Genomic DNA, 22,652 nt, shown 5'->3' on the forward strand with positions numbered 1-22,652 from the left:
CAGAGAGAACTGGTGGATATAGCTGCTGAAGAGAGATGCCTTTTTATGATAGAAGGAACACCTTTATTAATTCTGTGGGAAATCCAGTTTCAGCTTCACCCGCTGCTCAGAGGCATTCGGGTGGGGAGCTCTTAGGGGTGTCTTGCCAGCTATAGAATCTTCAGTGTTAATTATATTTGAGACTAGAGTGTACAAATGGACCCTTACAGTTCCAGATGTATGGAGAACCGGGAGGACTGGAGACGTTGAGGAGGGCTCGTCTGAGAACGCGGTAGAGACACCTGCAGATTAGACCACATTAATTCTGGAAGACCCCATAAAGATGTATATTGTGTAATGATGGACGACGTGTTGTAAGCTTGTCGATTGGCTATTTTTAGCGAAAGCTTTCCCCACAATACGGATGCTGGGGTTTCAGGCTTATCTGAAATCCATGTCTCGGAGGTCAATGGTAAGTTAGAACAAACAAGGCCTATGAGTCCAGATGGTATACTCAAAAACGAATTCCCAGACAGCCTGCACACACACACTCCAAATAATGTTTTTTGTGTGTGTGTGTGTGTGTGTGTGTGTGTGTGTGTGTGTGTGTGTGTGTGTGTGTGTGTGTGTGTGTGTGTGTGTGTGTGTGTGTGTGTGTGTGTGTGTGTGTGTGTGTGTGTGTGTGTGTGTGTGTGTGTGTGTGTGTGTGTGTGTGTGTGTGTGTGTGTGTGTGTGAGTGAGAATGTGGGTAATCCAACTAGAATCCCCACGCATTTGTTGCTGACCTGGGGATCACGAAATGTGTTTAGTAAAAGTGTGACATATATGAACATACATGGTCTGCATTTCTATAGCGCATTTTAGTGCTTTACAATTTTACATTCACACATTCACATACTGATGGTAGAGGTAACCATTCACATACTCATGATAGAGCTGCCAACACTCTCCTGGATCCTGCAGGAGGCCCCTGCATTGTCATTTCTGGGACTCTGGTGTGAGTACAGAAGTTGACCTGGTGACTGTGAGACCTATAGGAGGGCCCCGGACAGGAGTCAACCCACAAAGCCTAGTCCTTCCATGCGCCAGAAGCGTACCTCCCAGCCCTGCGGCAGAGTAGTTTTGGAGTAGTTATTTTTTTTCTTTTTTTTTTTTTATCCCACGATTTTTGTAACCCATTTTTCACCCCTGTGTCAATCATCTACTGTGATCCTGGGCTCTACACACCCTCCGCCAACCTGGGGAGAGCAACAGACTTAACTCATGCTTCCTTCATGCTTGAGTGTCCAAGTTGCTCCTTTACACCTGACAGGGGGGAGTTTCCCTGGTTGGACGTAGCGCGTGAAAGGAACACGTTATTCCAACCAGTTCCTTTCCCCTCCATCAGGTGCCCCGGCTGGCCAGGGGGAGGCAGTTTAGAGACCAGGATTACTGCATGTTTTTGTGAGGGTACCTACCCTAGGGGACACGGGGAGAACATGCAAACTCCACACAGAAAGGCCCTTTCGCCAACCCCGCCTTCGGGTATGGGCACTGATGACGCGGAGGAGGAAACACGCCGCCAGCACCCACAGTGCCCCGAGCGGGAATCGAACCCAGGACCTTCTAGCTGTGAGGCAACAGCACTACCAACTGTGCCACCGCGCCCCGTAGAGTAGTTCTAATGGATTTTGTGGCCTTGGTCGCTACTGGGTAGCTACTGGGATGTAAGTCAGGACTTGATCACCCCGGCTGGGTCGCCTGAGTGAGGGGTATGATGTTTGAGAGACCCAAAACCCAGATGACCTTAAGTTGGGATACATCACTGAGGATATGTCCCAGGTGCATCCATGCAATTTTTTTTGTTAGTTATTCTATTTATAGTGACTCATAGGAATAGACTATGTGACAACCAGGTAGTCAGGAGTGACAGCCGGAATGTAGACGGCACCCGGGTGAGCAGTATGGGTTAGCGCCCCAGCCTGTGTCCTCCGTGAGGAGGAAGCCCAACAAACCCTCGGTGAGGCCTTTAGGAGGGCCACTTAAGCCGCAAGCGGAGCCTGCAGCACCACCTTTCTGCTCAGGTGGAGGCTGCAGGAACCATTGCGGCTTAGGAATACACCATTGTGGGATAAAAACATAAAGTAGCATTACATTATTTCTATCTAAGTGATGTATCTATGAGCATTCTAGGATTTATAGACCTTCTCAAGATCAGCCCATATATCCTAACAACCATAACATCTCCCAGAGTTGATGGAAAATCTCCTAGACTCTCAAGGACAGTTCAGGAATGAGTCACGACCTTATCAATGTGACTGTTTTATTGCACTTCATTGCCTTGGACTCCATGATAAAGTGGTGCTTTAGCAGGGATGTTTCCCAGCCTTGCCATACATTTACCCCGTTTATTTTAGATTGGTATTTCTATGCCTGCAGTATACCCAATATCTCACGGGAAATGGTCCAATTGAAAGTCACCATTGGAATACCACTTGAGTAAAAGTCTTAAATTAATTGTATAGACCTACTTTGCACCACCGATCCAACTGATATGGCCATATGGTGATCCCTGATGTCATCAGTATGCAATTGCATGCCAGATTTGTTTGCGCCTGATGCGCCATGACAACACACATTGAGGTTAGACAACAAGACAACACATTCCATATTTGGGCGTAGCTGCACTGAGAACTCCTTATATGATTATGGCTGAGGTGACATGAGCATGACGTCAGATGGACTGGCTGCATGGACCTCCCTTTTAATATAAGATTTAAATTAAATAATTTAATAATATGAAATATGAAAAATCGGTCCTCGTGGGTCCATAAGGGTAACTAACTCTATTTCATATTGGCTCACCCGAGACAAGACGCGCAGCGATTATAATTCCAGCACACATGAACTTCATTTTCGGACTACCTATAGGACTACCCCAAAGTACCCCTAGGGGTAGTCAACTAGCACCCCAGACCCAGAGGAAAGTGCCCATGTAGCTCCTGTTCAGTTGTGCGTGTGATGCTGTACAGTACATTGAGAGGCTTTTATGTGGCTGACTGCTCCTTTCACAGGATTCCTCTCACACAAGGCTGAGCAGTGAACAAGACTGATGTCGGTTTAAAAACAAAGTGCATAGTAGTTACTCTCCAGAAGTAGTTAGTACTTTATTGCAGTTATCCAAGAAGTGGGTACAGCACCAGCTGACTTATATCACGGATCCTCTCACCTTGTAGTTAATTCAGCATCCGATGTTCCACGTACTGATGCATTATCATTGAGGATATATAGGAAAGATATCGAAAACAATAATTCTTTGAAGTGTAACACATTGTGCTTTTGTGGTTACTGTGCCAACTGTACAACATATCCTCTGTATATCTTGTGCCACCCCTTAACCCTTATCCCTAAACTAATTTGCCATTTTTTACTATAAAAAAAACCTTTTAAAATAGTTCAAATAGCCGATCTACAAGCTCACAATGTCTCGATGTAGATCGGCTAGTTGAACTATTTTAAAAGGTTTTTTTTAAATAGTAAAAAATGGCAAATACGTTAAGGGATAAGGGTGGTGCAAGATGGAGCCCTGTGTATCTGTTTGGTTTGATCACTGTATAAGCGTGCTGTGATGTGGGTCACACAGGATGGGGGGGGGGGGGGGGGGGTGGGTCAATGTGCCTCGCTATCCTCCTCCTCCGCCAGAGCAACACGCACTGATATACTGTAACAGCTTCCTCCTGTTGCTGCTGTGAGAGAGACTCCATCTAACTGGTGTATACTGTATAAGGAAGCTGCTGACAGACCTGTCCATTTACACCAACAGCACTCCTACATGCTACAGAGCTGAATTCTCTTTGGATCACTTCACCACGCCAAACAAATAGACGTGGTGGTCAGAGGAGGAAGGAGGACCCCAATCACTAGCAGGTATAGTGGTGTAACTTTTACAATACTACTTGACTGTGATTTGTGGGATGGCTAAGTGGGCCTACCGTTTTCAGAATGGTTGTGTTTTTGCAAGGCAACCAAAATGAACTGAGAGTTTCTTGACTGGGCTATACTGTATTTCACAGAGAATATATACTGTATATATATATGTGTGTGTGTCATGTATATAAAGCCCCAGAGACGCTAGCATAAATTATTTGATATGTCTATTAAGGAACCATTACATTAGAGTGTTTTACTTTTGTGTTTAACATTTAAGCACATATTATATTGTATTATATTGCCCCTGGATGGGCACATCAGTATAGGGACCGAGCAGGACCCTATCTTAGAATGACCTTCATGGGTTTTCACAGAAACCAGGGGATGATTTCCATGAAAATGTCACACTATATACAGTATACAGTATATCGTTCAGTATATCTGCCCGGAAGAAACCACCTAGCAATTTTTTTAGGTTTTTGATCATTATTTTCATAAATCAATGCTATTGAACACCCTTTACGTCTGTGTGTTAAAGAAAATCACACTTGTGTGAAGTGAGGGGCGCTCTTATCATTTGTTTTATGTGAAGCACTTTGGATTAAAATTCGCATGAAAGGTGCTATACAAATAAAGATTATTAATATATTATTATACATTATTATCATACATCATCACATTCTGGCCAATCACAATTGGCGTCCTCACTTTTCTGTCATTCCAGGCCAATCACAATTGACGTCTTCACTTTCTGCCCTCACTTTTTATTAGCCAATCAAATAATCGTTATGAGGTGAGCAGGCAATCAGATCATCGCTATGATTCACACAAACACACAAAGCTGGGCATAGGAGGGGCTAAAAGAAGAAGAAGAAGTAGGTCGTTAAGGGCTTATTGTCGGTATCAGCCGGTAACACACGGGAGTCTGTCCCCGTAACAATGCGCTAGACTAGACCCCTGGGAGATGGATTGCTGAGTCAGCTCCCACTACTTCCCGCACGACTTTCCGCACCCAAGCCGTGCTGCTCATACGATGAGTTAGCGGTGCCCGGGATCGAACCTGTGAACTTGTGGTTCAAAGGCAAGAGCTCTGCCAACTGAGCTATACCTCCTAACTCCACTTCAGCTGGATGTTTTTTCATTTCCTAATTATTATTTTTTTACATTTTGGAGTTTCTTCTAGACAGCAGAGATACACTACATAAAGAAGAAATGTCCCCTTTCTGCTTTCTCAATGATACACACAAATCTTAAATATCATATTTCATTTAATTTCATTTATTTATTTATTTCAAACATAATAAAACATAAATGAACAGGCAAATTAAATTAAATAACTAGATTTAAAATAATAATAAAACGAAAATAAAATAAAACAAGGGATATTTAATATCCTTATAGTTTATGTTCGAAAAAGGGATAGAAAGAAGTTTAGTTAAAAACTTAACGGGTCCTACCCCTTCTTTGTGTATAGGTTGACCCTTGAGGACATACATTTATACACATACAAACGTATGCATACACACTGTACATATTGTATACCTCACAGGACATTACTATAGGTCCAGACATTCATCTCTCTGTCAAATCATAATGTCCATGTTCAACACATCGGCCTTCCTTTCATAAGAATGAACATTTACACATTTGATTAAATCTGTACCAGTCATACAGATTAATAATATACACGTACAGTAACCATTTGCTGGAGATGGTTTCACACTATGATACCTCCCACAAGTCTAGAGGAGTGCACAGTACAGGCAGTCCAGTTGATGTACTGTATACTGTATGCCTGAGTGCTCTGACTACCCTTAGTTTGTTCTTTGTTACGGGGGAATGTGTTGATGCTGGCAGGTGAATGAGAAAAACAAGAACATGCTGACACGTACCAGTGTCCTTCATTCAGTTCACGTCATTGTCATTACTGTCGGGCAGATACCATGTATGTCCAAAAACGTTACTTCTCAGGAAATTAGAAAATAATGTATTACAAATCAAATGTAGTTATTTAGTCACACTCTCTTATGTTGTCTGTTTTTATTGGTTAAAGGTAGGGTATGTGATATTTTTGGATTCGTTTTGTGTTAAGTCTTAACACTCTTTCATCTTAACAGTTAAGATGAAAGCGTTAAGATGAAAGCACTATATTCTGATATAGGCTAATCATCGCTAGAGTGGTTTTTGTTTACGACGTTGTGGCATTCATTTATTTAAAAAACAAACACAAACAAACAAAACATTAAAAGGTGCAATCTGGAGAATATATGTTGTTCTCCTTTTCTTCCCATGATGAATAGACTCAGCCAAGGTCATGAGTAATTCAATGCTAGTACATGTACATGTCCTCTAGATAATAGATATAACTCATGCAAGCACACTGTAAAGCTAACATCAATCATAGAAACCTTTCTTTGCATGATATAGAAATAATTTATCCACTGCTGTAGTGCCTTAAGTTATCACTGGAGGCGAGAACATACAGTAGCCTATTAGTAGATGTCCATGTTGGATTAGGGTAATACAATTTTACAGAGGACAATTTAACAGTATAATTGTCTGTCCTGATGAAGGTCTAATCGACCGAAACGTCAACCCAATAAAGAGCAACATTTTGGCAAGTGTCTGACAGTGTGCGGGACCCTTTCTTTGTTTTTCAAAGATATACCCTTTTTAAACATTAAGATAATAACAGCAGATACAAATAATAATAATAAACTTTATTTATATAGCACCTTTCATACATAAATGCAGCTCAAAGTGCTTCTTCACAGGGCAGGACACAAAAATAGAATACAATAAAACACAAGTAGTTAAAATGAAATGAAATGAAATTTTAATATGTAACCAACCAAAATTATTAACAGGAGCTTGGTACTACAAGGTTCAGAAAAGTTACTGTTTTGGACATACAAGGTTTCCACCCGACAACGACAATATGTCACTCTTCTATTTAGCACAGGGATGCTGAGAGAAAGTGACTCCATATATTGTATAAGGTTAATACAGACAGGAAATTCAGTCAAAACAGTTTTTTTGTAGGAAAAAAATATATATATATCACAATCCCGGGAAGGAGGTGCATTCTGGCCACATTGACCCCAGTCCCCACTAGGGGGATGAAGCATGGGGTCTAGTTACCGGTGCCCTCATCTGTCCCTTAAGGAAATGTAAAGTTTTCAGCACATGAGATAAACATAGACCAGGTTCTGCCAAACTTCCATTGGGCCACAGAGGGAGGTTTATCTGCCTTCCAATTCTTTAATATGAGCCTTCGGGCCAGCAGTGAGGCGAAAGCAATCGCACTTCTCAGCTGGCCCGAAAGGTTCATCTCTCTTGGGACCACCCCCAGGATGGCAGTATAGGTGTTGTCAAATCCCCCATTCATGAGAAACATTCAAAGACTCCGGACCAGAGGTCTACCAGTAATGCACATGTGCACTCTTGATTTCATCATATTAACAAAAGAAATAAATCCTCTTATAATGACCACCTCATTTGAGTTACAGTCACACCCACTTTCCATACATCCATTTTCATTATCAGAAATGGCTAATGCTTAATCGCCTCTTTAATAAACATGTTTTGGTGATTAAGAGCATTTGTTGGGTATTTGTCACTAAGGAAAATAGTGCCTTTTGTTTACATGTACTTCTGTCACTACGTTTTACATTATATTCTTTTCATATTGATATAATAATACTATCATAATACTTTGCCTAATTATTTTCGGTTTGCGAAAACCAGATGCCCTGAACAACAAGCTTTTAGTTTCACTGGCATATAACTGCAATTCCCTGCATTGTATTTTGGAAACTCACAAAGCAGACCAATTCAGTATCGATAGGTTCTCCTTTTGGACCAAACATAATGACGGGTCCATTTCACTTCAGGTATCATAGTCTACTTGCGTGTATTTGATCAATACTGAGCCAACTATTGGCTATGAAAAAGCTCACTGGTACAGAAGGTACACATGTCTCATTAACAGGAACAGTTCTGCCTTCTAATCAATAATGTTTCGTTTTATGAAGCATAATGGTGAAAACGGAAAAGGTGACAGTTAATGCGGAACTGATGATTATCTGATTCAAAACAATGAAACTTAAGCAATTATATTGCTTACTGTTTCAACATTCAAGTTGTCATGTCAACTCCAACTACTGGAGGTATTGTTACTCCAATTCAACTTGATTATTCCATTCTGCGCTAAGCAGGGTTTTTACATTATCTCGAAAATAGCCGATCTACAGAGTGTGTTATATAAATGTTCACCTATCATGACCTTGTTAACTATACTGACATCTTTCTGTGTCCCAGGCATGGACATGGACAGAGGATTCTACCGCAAAGTGGATGTTCACGACCATGCTCACTACATCGTTGCTTTCTTTGTCTTGGTGATCGGAGCTGTGGGGGTCACTGGGAATGCCCTGGTTATGTACGCCTTCTCATGGTAGGCCACATTCAGACTAAGCCTGATTTGTACTTCATATGACGGTGTCGCACGGCAGAAATACCATTGGGTGCATATGGACTTAAGTGCAAATATACACATACACATCACATCATGCAACACCACATAATTTAGGACCGCAATTGAAATAAGCCCTTGGCTTTTTTGCGTTTTTATACTTTTCGTCATCATTTTTCGACCACGGTCGAGATCATGGATTTCACAATGCCACGCCAGACTTTCCGGTCCTTCATTGCCATCCCCAGTTCCTGCTTACTGATGCATGTGTCCCTACTAGCGATGACATCAGGGAACGACAGTTTTATACCTCTGGTCTGCTTTGAGGCAGGATTCCAGAGAAGAAGGGAAGATATAACCTCATTGTCAGCTCATTGCTCATTGTAGTTTATTATCAATAAAGAGGTCAAAGTTTTTTTTAATGAAGCTATCTTGTATCTTGGTAATACTGTATATTACAGATATTTGTTGTAGTGACAGGTGAGATAGAAGCTTGTGCAGTCAGTTAGTATTGATTTATTTTGAATAAAATGTAATTTAGTATCAGTATATTTAGTCTCAGTTTTAGTCATCATAGCTACGTTTTATTTAGTTTTATTTAGTTTTTTTTATTTTTCGTCAGTGAAAGAAGGTATACAGTCGACGAACCTTTTTTGTCATAGTCAGTCAGTCAGACAGTCAGTCAGGTTGCCAGTTCTACTCAGTCTAGCAGTGAGAAGGACTTTCTCCTATGGGCCTGGGTCTGACATGCTTTTTGCATTAAGGTTCGACCTCACATGAGACGCAATGTTATCCCCCCACCATCAGTGTGGGACGCACGCGCACGCACACACGCACACACGCGCACACACACACACACACACACACACACACACACACACACACACACACACACACACACACACACACAAAGATGTCAGTGAAAAGTGATTCCAGTTGATTTGCACAGTGGCTCAGCAAGTCACAGAGACTATATTGATTGAACTGTCATTCATTGATCGTTGGTGCCGAGGTAGGGTGGAAAGCAGGGGAGGTGGGCCGTGTGGCGGGCTTTTTTCACAGACAATTGACACTCACAACAAGTGAGAGGTGGTTTTAATTCGCTCCGTCACAACCAGTTAATTAAAAACACACCATGTTATAAATTTCTCTAATTGGTCTTTCAGACAGTCTTCATTAAAGGACCATACCGGTAGTCTGGCATGTTTCGTTTCTTAATTACAACTCACCATACTTGACCGTACTATCAGTAGCAGCTGATATTTGCAGCCAAAAAATAGCAAAAACTGATGAAAATCTTTACATTACAACATGATATGTGCCTAACGTCTTTGTGTCCTGTGTTTCAGTAACAAGAAGCTTCGCACAGCACCCAACTATTTCATCATGAACCTGGCTGTCAGTGACTTCCTCATGGCTGTCACACAGTCACCAATCTTCTTTGTCAACTCACTTTACAAGGAGTGGATTTTTGGGGAAATGGGTACATACCATTAGCATCCATTTTAATTTTATCTTTAGACATTGTAAGAAAGCTTTCCCCTTATAATAAATTAGTCATAATTATGAAATTGTATAATACATTACTATGTACACGTAATGCACAATATTTCGTGATGTGAACGATATAAATGTTTACACAGCATTTGTGGTGTCAGTAGCCTGCATGCATGCATGAATGAAATATAACATGAGAGATTTATAATGACATCAGATTATGTGTCTGTCTACGGAATAAATAACTCAGTTATGTCCAATAAGACACATTTAACTCATCTAACTCATTTAAGCATTTCATAGTGTGCAAGTGTCCAAAATAGCTGATCTACAAGCTCAGAATCCTGATGCATTGTGAGCTTGTACTGTAGATCTGCTATTTTTGCTATTTGCCATATGTACAATAAAGTGTATCATCGCTGTTGTGCAGAAACCTTGTAACCTTGTAAACCATCCCGGTCGCGTGAATTCACATTTTCATGTGTCCTCGCATGTTCAAAACTGTTACTTTTCAGGAAATTTAAAAGTTAAACCTCCATTATAGTAATTAATACTATAATATAGTGAGTTGTATTTTGTTTTTTCTTTGTTTTATCACTTCCAGTTTCAGATGTTACAGGTGTATCCTGTATTCGCTCCTCCTCCTCCTCCTGAGTTCTCTCCCATAAAATGGGGAAAATGTATTTTCTTTACTAAATAGCCGGAGAGTTGTGTTACTGAACACGGACTTTATAGCAATGATTAGTATGAGAATACATAGATATTTAACACTGATTTCAACCAAAACATATCCCTTACACTACAGCACCTCAAGGTTTCTGCGTGACAGTAGTGGCGAAAGTGTTTAACCCATTTCGGACGAGGCCGATTCTAAAAACGCCTTCTAAATCCTGACCTAAGTTTTCACTTCAAATATTTATATAGCAGCATGAAAAGTAGACTACTGTATATACTGTACAGATTAGAACCCCAAAAGGGGTTCCCGTCCAGAAGGGTTCAAACCAAAAGGGGTTCCTGCCCAGAATGCTATTGCTAAACATCATGGACATGGTAAACATTAAGGCAATATTCTCAACATTCTCTCCACTGCGATGAGGAACATTGTTACAAGGACCTCACATCACACCCATGCAGGTTATGATGTTTTGCTCTCCTCTTTGTTATCAGGATGCAAGACGTACGCCTTCTGTGGAGCTTTGTTTGGAATCACCTCCATGATCAATTTGCTGGCGATCTCTATAGACCGCTACATTGTCATTACCATGCCCCTGCAGGCCATCCAGTGGACATCCAAGAGACGCACTTCCATCGTCATCCTCCTGGTCTGGCTGTATTCGCTAGCCTGGAGCCTGGCACCTCTTCTGGGCTGGAGTGAGTGACCCTGCTTCCTTCTGCTACAGCGCAGTGGTTAGAAACTCTTTACCAGGGAAAATTTGATGTATCCAGGGACCCATTACATTTTTATTTGATGAATAAATTTGATGAATGTTGTTTATATTTGATGAATTTCTTATCCTTTTTTTATTAATATTACTTTTTCATAGTAGTGTGAAGAGTAAAATGATTGAAAATAGCCAATCTACAAGCTCTCAACTCATCGCAGTGTGTTTTGAGCTTAAAAAAAACATATAATTATTTATTTACCAGTATTTTAATTTCTTGGAATGAACAATTTTGGACATACAGGGTTTTATTTTATTTTATTTAACCTTTATTTAACCAGTAAAAACACATTCATATAAGGGCCTATGCAAAGGCTAGTAACCGACAGCAACGATATTTCACATTCTCACCATAACATTTCTTCATGTTTTTTGCTCTCTCTCTCTCTCTCTCTCTCTCTCTCTCTCTCTCTCTCTCTCTCTCTGTCTCTCTAGGTTCTTATATCCCAGAAGGCCTCATGACCTCATGTACATGGGACTATGTGACGTCCACTCCAGCCAATAAGAGCTACACCTTGATGCTGTGTTGCTTTGTATTCTTCATTCCTTTGGGCATTATCTCCTACTGCTACCTGTACATGTTCCTGGCTATTCGCCGTGCTGCCAGGTATAAACATACTGTACAAACAAACGCAGCACAGATTTTGTAAAAATATTTCGTAAAAATGTGTCAATTTTATTTCATTAGGCTACTTAGTTTAACCACATTTACCCAAGCATCAACGTTATATGACAGTATAAATTGACTCGTGAGTATTGTGATGTTTAACCCATGTTCATTCTCTCCATGTGATCAGAGATGTGGACAGGATGGGGAATTCAACCCTGATTCAGCAGCAGTCAAGCATCAAGACTGAGTGGAAGCTTGCCAAGATTGCCTTTGTGGTCATCATAGTGTTTGTGCTCTCCTGGTCGCCTTACGCATGCGTCACTCTCATCGCCTGGGCAGGGTAAATATGCATTAAGTGGAGAAATGGAAATGGTGATGAGGTAGAGATGGTGTCCTAGAGAAGTGGATGGGATATTTTTTGGAGCAAGTTGTTTTCAGTTACCCATCAAATCATTCCTGACAGACTTTCTATGAGTTTTTTGTCAACTCTGAGTGGATTTTATAATACAGTCAATACAATCACAGACAAAACACGATTTTCAGAATGTAGGCAAAGCCTTTGTTTCTCAAACAAAATAAAGGACTGACTGTACACACTGATATTTGCAAATGATCATATCATATTTGTGTATTCAGAGTTCAGACATCGTCAACCTATCTGCATTGGTTGCTGTGGTAAGAACATAATGAGGCCTGAGCATGCGTCTATCTAACAAAGTATGAATCAGGTTTCACCATTTCAGTGTCCGAGTCCAGACTGAGACACATCTTTAGAGTGTAGATTTGAATGGCATTGCCATTTCAAAGCTTTTTGTCGTTCAAATCTGTTTCCATAAATGTGTCGTTTCTTGCTGCTCAGACTTGATAAAAACAAAATCGGATTCCAATCTGGAAAAGCTGCCAGTCGGTATCTCCAGATTTGACAAATAGTGGTCCTGGTGGCCAGTTGATGAAGGCAGAATAATGCATTTTCATGGCTGATCACATGTACAGTATTGTGCTGTACTGTATTGCTACAAACTGCTAATACTTAACCGCATTAATCCTGGCGTCACAACTTCTGGGAACAAAACAAATTATAATAGCAAAAATAGCAGATCTATAAACTCACAATCACAACTCATCCAAATGCAATACTTTGTGAGCTTGTATAATGAATTAAGCTGGTCATCCCAGCTTAGTAAGATGTTCAAAGTAAAAATATTTAGGACGACCGTTGAGCCGATTCTACTCTATGGCTAGACATGGACACTTTCAAAGAAACTAGAGAAACGGTTGGATGGCACTTACACCCGCTTTCTAATGAGAGTGCAAAATCTGTCTTGGAAGAGCCACCCATCGACTAATCTAATATACGGCAACCTTCCCCGTGTTTCTTCACTAGTCCGATGCCACTCCTCCTCTCTGTGTGTGTGTGTGTGTGTGTGTGTGTGTGTGTGTGTGTGTGCTCTATACATTAATATAGCAGATTTTCCAATCTGTACAGTACAGATTTCCTGTGTTCAATCTTTCAGATATGGCAGCATCCTCACTCCTTACTCCAAAGCTGTACCCGCTGTTATAGCCAAAGCGTCAGCCATCTACAACCCTTTCATCTATGCCATCATTCACTCCAAATACAGGTGAGTGTGGTTGTGCCACAACCTATAACTGACCTACAGTATAGGCCCATGATGATTCATGCTCCGTCATGGCGGCATGCTGTTCACTTGAGGAGACATTTTTTCTGAATGTACACTGTAAAAACAAATCAACAGGGATACCCTAGCACAGAGGGTCCCCTGTCTCCACTTCCTAGCCCAGCCTCCCAGGAAGGATTGCATATCAGTGTCCAACAGTGAGTCCTCCTTCAGGGACTGCTCATTGCTGAGTAGACAGTCATCTGGATCTAAGATGAAATTCCACCGAGTTTCCTCCATGTATGCTGCAGATAAGGTGAGTTCAGCATCCTCGTTAAGGTTATTATTGAAAAGGTAAGGTAAAGCCTGGGGAAAACGAGCACACCACAGACATGGAACAGAATCAACAGTATATGCATGTTAACCCTACAACACTATCGTTGGAAATTTATATTTCTCATCAAAATATATTAAAGTACAACAATATATGGCAACCCTTCTTTAATATTCACCAAAAAACCCTATAAAAGAATCGGTGATAAATGTGAATATTGTTAAAAATATATATTCCTAAAAAAATGGAGCTGAACTCCTTTGGTCCAGTGAAGGCACATGTATGGTCCAGCAATAAACAAGCAAATATTTGAGTTAAAAACGTTTTCTCTGAAAGAATATACCGGTATATTCAAATATTTGCGCCACATTTTTTCAAAAGCAATATATGACTATGTCATCAGTTCTTGATAGTTATAGAGGGCAGTTATACATGTATTAAGGCATATGAGGCAAGAGGTTTACATCAAAGTTGTTCAGGGTCAAACAGGGTCAAACAGTGACCGCATTTCACTGGACCCTTTTAGTGTCAGTTCCGAATCACACCTTCCAATGTCCTGTAATCAAATGTGTCATTTACGTATGTCCAAGAGACATCCATGATGCATGGCATTGATGGCAATGTTATGTAACTCACAACATGCCACAGATAATGCTCTGACCTTCTGAGGGCTATCATAATGTTCCAGTCAACGTCTCACATTTTCAGCAATCGAACGTTCTTTCCATTATAATTTAGCTGCATTGCAAGTCACCTGGATGTTGATGGAACGGGTTCCCCTATAGTTCACATACAGTGAGCGTTGCATGTGCTTGCAATCGATTGAACCCAGGGAACTGCAATTTCACATGGGAAATGTCATGAAAAGTGGTATGTCGTTCTAAGCTTGATGTAACTGCATGTACAGTACGGCTACTGTATGCCTCCAGTAACTCAGGGGATGCACTTGCAAAGAAATACATCACAGAAAACTTGAAAGCAATGGGTGGTGCATAGGGGCAGCTGGTCCAAATCATCTGACAAGGAAATACAGATGTCTGTTAAAGGCATCCCTAATAAACCTTATATGCCTTAATATATAATCATTGCACTCTATATCTAAAATTAAAAACTAAAAACACCTTGCATATTTATTGTTTTGATGCTTAGAAAGTATTTAGTTGTTTTTATTAGCACATGCATTCAATACATTCCATAGGGCTGGACCAGACATGAACAAATTACATCATTGCGACAAAACATATTTAAGGTATTTTTAGTTTTTTAATTTTACTTTTAGAGGGCAATTATATTGTATTAAGGCATTTGAGTCTTATTAGCCAGGGATCCTTTAGAAAAAAGCCTTTTATAGAAATTATACCACAGTTTGACAAATAACTTGTATATTAGTTTAGTTTGGCATTCATGTCCTCTACAGCAGGTGTGGAGTGATGTAGAGCTAGACCCCATACGACAGCATAGAAAGACTTTCAGATCTGGACAGTCCCTGGGAGGACTTCTGATGAAGAAGGAGCACAGGTCTTCAGTTCAGTGGATCAGGACAAAGAGCAGCCAAAGCCAGGATCAGGTAAGGTAGGTCATCAGGATGTATTGTATTATATAGTGTATTATTTTTCTTCATGTAAAAGAAGGTAGATGTTTTATGTGAAAGTAAGGGTATAATTGCCACCACTGACTATAAGCCTGATTGTGTGATACGCAGCCACTATTATTAGTATTAAAGCCAAAAGACTGTGGCAGTTGGCAACAAAAGCCAGGCTAATCTATACTAGTAGAAAAAGGGTTTTCCCTTTTTCTACTAGCATAGTTTTCTGAAGAAAAAATGTCAGCAGTGAATTCCATCTCCTTCTGGAGGAGATGGTGCCGGGGCATTCCACAATGTGTTGTGGATGAAACGCATTGTAAGCTTTTGATTTGCCTATTTTTTGGCGTGCAACACCTGCGTATGACGGGGCATAAATTAAGCATTGCTAGGGTGCTAGAATAATGTGCCATAAAGAGCAAGGGAGGTACTTAGGTGTCTCAGCAGATCTGGGAACGGCTCAGAGAGGGAATCCAGTCTTAGGGTCGATTCATACTCCTATTTTAGAGCCGAATAAAAGTCGGTTCGGCGCTGTAGAGCCTACAATTTGACGTCATTTGAGGTTCGGGGGGGCGGGTACCGTCCTAAAGTCGGCTCTTCGGTGCTACTGAAATTTTCTGACGAGCCGAAATCATTTCGGCACTACAGCGCCGAAACAGGAGTATGAATCGGCCCTTAGGACTCCATTTTGACATCATGCTTTAGAAAATAAGGGGATGGCGGTGTGTGTTCATATTGGTGCAGTTTATATGTCTCAATGAATCCTTCACTCACAAAACTAAAAACGTTTTGCTTTCTTGATTTTACTGCATTGTTTTCCTTCTCAGTTTGCCACCACAGACCGAGGGTCAATGAGCAGGTGTGACCACAACCGGGTGTCTGACTCCGTCAATGAGGCCACCATGTCACTCCTTCCTGTCAGAGAGGAGGGACGGAGAACGGAAGAGATAACGGAACAGTATGTAGCGAAGGAGGGTGAATGTCGTCAGCTGACAGAACCCCCGCCAACATGGAAGGAGAGGAGGGATGAAGGACATGGGAAGGTCATGCAGGGCCGCTCGGGGTCAGGGTCTCTGGACGATGCAGGATGCGAGGACGTGTCTGAGAGCAGTCTCGTGGAGGACGCCTTATACCACAGGGAAAAACAAAGACTACAGAGGGACCTGCTACTGGGCCTACAGAAGTTGAATTGCTCTCCTGAACTGCTGGAGTCTGTAGAAAGATTTCTCTCCTGAAACATCAGGAAGCTAATGTGTATGTGCAGTACAGCACAGTACTTGAATGAATGGTTAGATTGAAAAACAGCTGTTATTCTTACTTTTCATAGAACCAGGAATCTGGCATGCCTGGCATGTACCACAATCAAATGCAAGTGTTTACAGTTGTTTAATGTGTGAAAAACTATATGACTGGTGTGAATATCATCATCCTGCACACTGATTATGTTCAACTGACTCAGTTTAATCAGTATAGTAATTGTCCTTTGACCACTCTCAACCTGGCATCTCTATTGTGGGCATGTCGTCATAAGTGAAAATGTTTCAAAAACGTTTCCATGTTTTCAAAAGTAGCAGATCTACAAGCTCGCAATGTGTCAATGCTATGTTGCTGCACAACACAAGTACCGGTATACAATTGGGCGGAAGTGGTATAAATTGCAATCCATAACATCAACATACTGTGTTCTAGCACTTTGCCAATGGCAGAGATGCCAAGGCATTCCTGCTTGGTCTGGGAAGATTTTGCATTATGAGCTTCAGGCAGTAGTAGTCGACCAGTACTGTAGGTGCCCTGCCTACCTGACACTAGGGTCTAGATTTCAACATGGAAGTGTAGGGAGACCAGCTCCAACCACCACAGATTTGCTGTAAATTATATTATATTTCTATACCATACAAATTGGTAATGTTTTACATTTTAACATTTTATTCATAAAAATAAGATTACAGTTTTAAGAAACTTAAACCATAGTTAATTACATTGATTACCACCAAGGTGACGTTTCAAGCGTCTTAGTTCTTCCTCAGCCTATATCACCACCTTGGTGATATCCATTAAATTAACTATGGGAGCATGAACCAATGTGCGGACTCTATTCTATTTTAATGTACTTGCACCTGGGATTTAATCTTTTGGATGTGCATGCTATGTAAGGGTTTTGCATACTGACCATCAAGGCCAGTGCAGAATAGGTCAATGTCTCGATGTTATCAGTAATTTACAGTGTTCTTTTTTTAAATATATTTTTGGGGTCTGCAGGAGAGGTAAGATTTAGGTTTTTGAACGACATTACCTTAAAAAGCCCTCTTCATCATACTAAAACGAAAATTACACATAATCACACGCTACACCTGTTAGTAAACATAATCACACGCTACACCTGTTAGTAAAGTGCAAGTATTATGACGCCACTACCAACATCTTTCTTCCTTCCAAACCCTCAAGTTCCACTTTGAACTCTCCTTTTGCACTTATGATTTCAGAATGTCTTGCACTGTTTGGTTTATGTAATGGTGCTCTAACTGTGTACTGCATTGCTTCCATAAATGAGAACTACTACACTTCAGTGGCGCTAAGGCCTTCTTGTCTTGACATTAGACTGCTGTGTTCCCATCAGCTTAGTCATCCATTAAAGTGGCACACAGGCAGCTAAAGGCAAGCTGTGTCATACAGCAGAATTAATGCAAAGCCGCATCTTACTTTAATAACTACATAACATGAACCCTAGTGCACCTATTCTAGACATGTAAGAAACATTCTGTGAAAATAGTCTCTAACATCAACACGCTCTCTGTCACTGGGTGGCACAGCGACTGCTTTCTGACGTCCTGAAATATAACACGCACGCGCACACACACACACACACACAGAGAGAGCGGACAGAAGTCACTGCCGTTACCATTCACAAAGAGATCATCCTAATTTAGCGAGCTTAAGTTTGTCTAAATATATATTTTATGACTAGTGGTTTAAGATCATCAGTGGAAGATTCAGGCTTATATTAAGTCCAGAAAAGAACAAACTATCGGCTCTATATGATCATTGATTGGTGTAACTGTAAACTGTAAATGAAAATGAGTATCAGGCTTGCTTACTGAATATCCGCTCATTGCAGGGCAATGCAAAACATACGCACACCACGAGAGGGCAGTAACAGACAGATATAGCCTTTTGCCCAGGACATTTTCAGGTCAAGTCATACATTAGCTCTGGTCCATAGCCAATGCTTCTATGATTCTGCCCTGCATTGTAGAAGCATTGGCTATGGACCAGAGCTAGTCATACGTGTGTGTGATCTGTGCTGGAGGCATCCAATGGAATGATTGCCACAGGAAATATAGTTATTAAAGGACCAAGCAGGACTGCTTGCAGTCGGTTTTCGCGAAATTTGGAGATATTGTAGAGGGCCATGCCAAACGGTGAGGATGCGAAGCCCACAACCATTGGCCAAAGGGCTATATTGAAAATGCAAACTTTGACCACGCATAGCTCATGAACCGTTTGACCGTAAGCAATGAAACCTCGACACACATATGCGTCTCCTCATGCCAAACGAGTGTCGTGCTCTTACTTTTGACCTCTGACCTCTAGATCACCTGCCATTTTGAATTATATGAAAACTTCTACAAAAATGAAGGTTTTATGAGCCAATGAAAATTGCAGTTTTGTGAAAATTCTTCTTTTGTCCCTAATACATACATGCAGTGTCATATGCTTTGCAACTTTACAGTATGGTAGAGGGTCATGCCAAATAGAACTGAAACCAGCCTTAAAAAACATGAACAGCAAATACACTGTAGTAAGGAATAATGGACCAGGACCCAAATAATTGTCATCACAAACACTGAATGATTTTGCTGTTAACAATAGAACGATGTCATGTAGAGACCACATTTCCTAGTGGTTAAGATGTTGGACTTTCATGCGGGAGGCCAGAGTTACATTGGTGCCGTGACCCGCATCGGGTTTCCCAGTGGGAGGTGGTCAAAAGGGAGGTTAGTGTAGCAGTGGCTCAGAGCCTCTGCCTGATGGTGTCAAAAGTATAATATCTCCCCTGGTCTAGAGGGATATCCTGTTGGTCTAGTAGTGGTTAAGAAGATGTTAGGCTTTCATGCAGGAGTCCTGAGTTCGAATCCTCCGTCCGTGCGCCTATATGTGGCCATGAGCACCAGTATATGACTATTAGTAGGGCCTACCATTAGGGGCGCTGTTTGCCAGAAACAGAGAGAGAGATAGTATTAGTGCTGCACTGTTGCCGGCTAATGTGAGAGAGAGAGAGAGAGAGAGAGAGAGAGAGAGAGGAGAGGAGGGGGAGAGGGGAGGGGAGTTGCACCACTCAGTTCACACGGGTGTGATATTTGGTTCTTAGTCCAATAGTCCATATAAAGCCAGAGCTCCAAAATTGGAACGTTAATTTGTGTGCAGAAAAACCATGAAACTTCCCCAGTTGATTACTTACACAAAGACAATGAATTATTGTTCTACAAATCTTAAAATGTTAAATATGCAAATGAGGTATTATATAGGAAAAAATGCAAAAAAATAAAAAAGCTATTTACTGTGTTATCATATATTAATTTACTTATATTGATCCTAAACAATTTAATATAGGTATGGTTTTGCTGCTTTTGCACTAATTCATAACTGTAGACATATGCCCAATTTTGGAGGTCTGGCTCATGATGAACTAAAAACTGGTTCTGAACTGAACCGGTTCCCAGCCGGTGGGAAAGGGAAGGTCTCAGTGAAGCAGGCCCTACTGGCCGCCCGGCCCGGTCATGCTTCCACACAACCCCTCCTCCAGGCTGTCAGTTGGGGGAGGGTTTTATGCGGAAGTCCCAGTTCCGTTCAGTTCAGTTCACTCCCAAACTCTGAGGGACGGTCGCACACACGCTTCTCTATCTCAACACCGCCAGACCCGGCTTTACATAGCAAGGTGAGTTGTGAACATGTGAGTCAGATGTATGGTAAAGAGAGCAACCGTTATACATTTTGAGTCACTTTAACTTCTTTCTGTGACCGTTAGAAAGTTTCACAGTTCAATTAAATGTGTGAGAGAATGTGTTTTATGAATATAATAATGGATAAACGTATGATGCTTTTCAAAACAAAGTTTATACACACTAAAATAGTTCCGAAAATGTTATGAAAATACCAGACATGTATTTTTGTCACACCCACTACAAAGGCGCCTAAAGTCGCGCTAGACGGGGTGGAAAAACTCAGGTAGTCTACTACTGTAGCATACCTTTTCTAGGGCTGTCACATGAGAAACTTGTCACTGCACTGACTGTAGCTGTAGACATAACTGAAACAAACACAAAAGTTGCAATTGCACCATATACAATACAAAGCGTCTTATTCTTTTTAACCGTTTCTTTTGATTCAAACATTTTGTATTTCTGAAAATGCAAAGTAGAAATTGGTAGGTCCATTACATTTATTTTTAAATATAGCCTACCCTACGGTAGAGAGAGAAAAGAAAAATAACTGAAGCAGAGTTACTACTGTGACTTAGAGGCTAAATAACAAATAATTGTGTTAGCTCAAATTATGTATTCATGATATGACATTTCCCCAAAGCATGGGCCAGACAAATCACTGGCATGGGGCAATATTGCCGGAATATGTCAATGAAAACGATGTTCTCAAGGGAGACTGGCTATATTTTGTCAAAGTAGTTCATGTAGGCCTATATTAGTCTGTGATCAATCTGAAATAGAATGTAATAAAGACTTTACCACTAGAAAACACATATCTCATGAGATCATCAAGAAGAAAACTTTATAGCAAAGCAACTGACACCAGACCAGTCTCATCCACAATCTATAGCTGGCATACTACTGTTGCACCACTGACCAAAGTTCATCTTTTCAACTGAGCGAGGTTAGATCACACGGTGTGGGAACTTACTAAATGGTGTGTCTTCATGTCTAGAACAGTATGCATGAGATCATTAGCCTGGAAAACAAGCAGGGACATGAGATGAGGTTAATCTTGTTCTCTCCATTATGAACGATAGAACAAAGTAATAGGGTACAGTTGGAAGTCAAGTAGCCTATAGTATGGCTTCCAACAAAAAAACTCATGAAATTGTATTAACTTTTACTTTCTTTCTTTCCTTCTTACTTTCTTTCTTATTTATTTATTTTTGTAATCGGATATACACTCATATTGATGTCACGTTGATGTCTTAGCAGTGGTTTTTAAGTATTATACTTTATTATTCATAGGTTAAAAAGTGGATAATGGCATGCATTTCAAGAGTCCCAAAGCCATTGAAAATTGGATGAAAAGAAATGAAGGGGAAAAAATAATTTGAATTGAAATGGAGCAGTGTCAAAGTCAGATAAACATGGTGACTTGAACTCTGACTCACAGCTTCCTTATGACGTTAGGAATTCAATAGTCTTTAATGATCCTGTAAGCTATGATTCAGCCAGCTTCAGTGTCAAAGAAATAAGAATCAGACTCACTACTGGACTGTGATTTCTGTGAGGATTTGTAGAGCTTTGTTTGTTATAATTTGACTTGGTAGGATTAGCCGTTGCACTGCATGATTCCTTTTGTTATTGTTGAAAGAGTAGTCTTGTAATCCATATCACCTCACTAATCCATTACAAAGTTACACTGTTGACAGATTGAATACACAGTAGTTTGTGTTCTACTTCTTTCAGCCATAGTCGGCTGTCTGTTTATGTAGACCTTGTAATTTTCACTGAAACTAAATAACACCTCAACTCTTGGTCACCGTATAAGGTGACAGGGCTATCTATCTCACTTAGTTTAGAGCAGGGGTGGCCACACTTTTTTTTACTTGAGAGCTACTTTCAAAATGACCAGCTCAACAAGTCTACTACAGAAAATATTATAACTTATACCATTGCTGAAAATATTAAATATGTACCTGAGGGGGCTTTGGAATAACGGAGCTGGCATAAGGCATTACATATAAGACTCTTGGAATGGGAAATGAGCGGGAGAAATTGAATAGGTATTTAATTTGTAATGCTACAGACGTTTTTGTGCACAGCACAATATTTAAATGAAATATTCTTTAGGGACATGTCATGTGATCGACCTGCACAGCCTTTGTGATCAACTTGTAGATTGCGATCTAACTTTTGGGCACCCCTGGTTTAGAGAGTTCAAATATTGTGCGTGCATGCGTGTGAGTGCATATGTGTTTGTTGGGTGAATATGATT

At 40.7% G+C, this 22,652-nt stretch overlaps 2 protein-coding genes across 10 annotated transcripts in view; both read left to right on the forward strand.

Moving 5' to 3' along the window:
- Window positions 1-3,750: 3,750 nt before the first annotated feature.
- opn4xa (opsin 4xa) lies at window positions 3,751-16,943 on the forward strand. The gene is made up of 10 exons (XM_080756057.1): window positions 3,751-3,885; window positions 8,209-8,344; window positions 9,712-9,845; window positions 11,027-11,230; window positions 11,737-11,908; window positions 12,099-12,251; window positions 13,426-13,533; window positions 13,669-13,846; window positions 15,282-15,431; window positions 16,274-16,943. Exons 2-10 carry the CDS (start codon window positions 8,211-8,213, stop codon window positions 16,679-16,681), a joined length of 1,641 nt encoding a protein of 546 aa, XP_080612183.1. The 5' UTR covers window positions 3,751-3,885; window positions 8,209-8,210; the 3' UTR covers window positions 16,682-16,943.
- A 3,307-nt stretch (window positions 16,944-20,250) lies between these two features.
- pdlim5b (PDZ and LIM domain 5b) overlaps window positions 20,251-22,652 on the forward strand; it is a 75,426-nt gene continuing 73,024 nt past the window's right edge. For 8 of the 9 annotated variants that reach the window (XM_080755758.1, XM_080755760.1, XM_080755759.1 and 5 more), the window contains exon 1: window positions 20,329-20,382. The gene's annotated coding sequence lies outside the window, so the exon portion shown is untranslated. Of the gene's footprint in view, window positions 20,383-22,652 lie in introns of all 9 variants that reach the window. The other variant, XM_080755762.1, reaches the window with a different exon arrangement.

This window comes from Protomyctophum bolini (assembly GCF_963924005.1).
Source record: "Protomyctophum bolini genome assembly, chromosome: 22".
NCBI classification, from domain to species: domain Eukaryota; kingdom Metazoa; phylum Chordata; class Actinopteri; order Myctophiformes; family Myctophidae; genus Protomyctophum; species Protomyctophum bolini.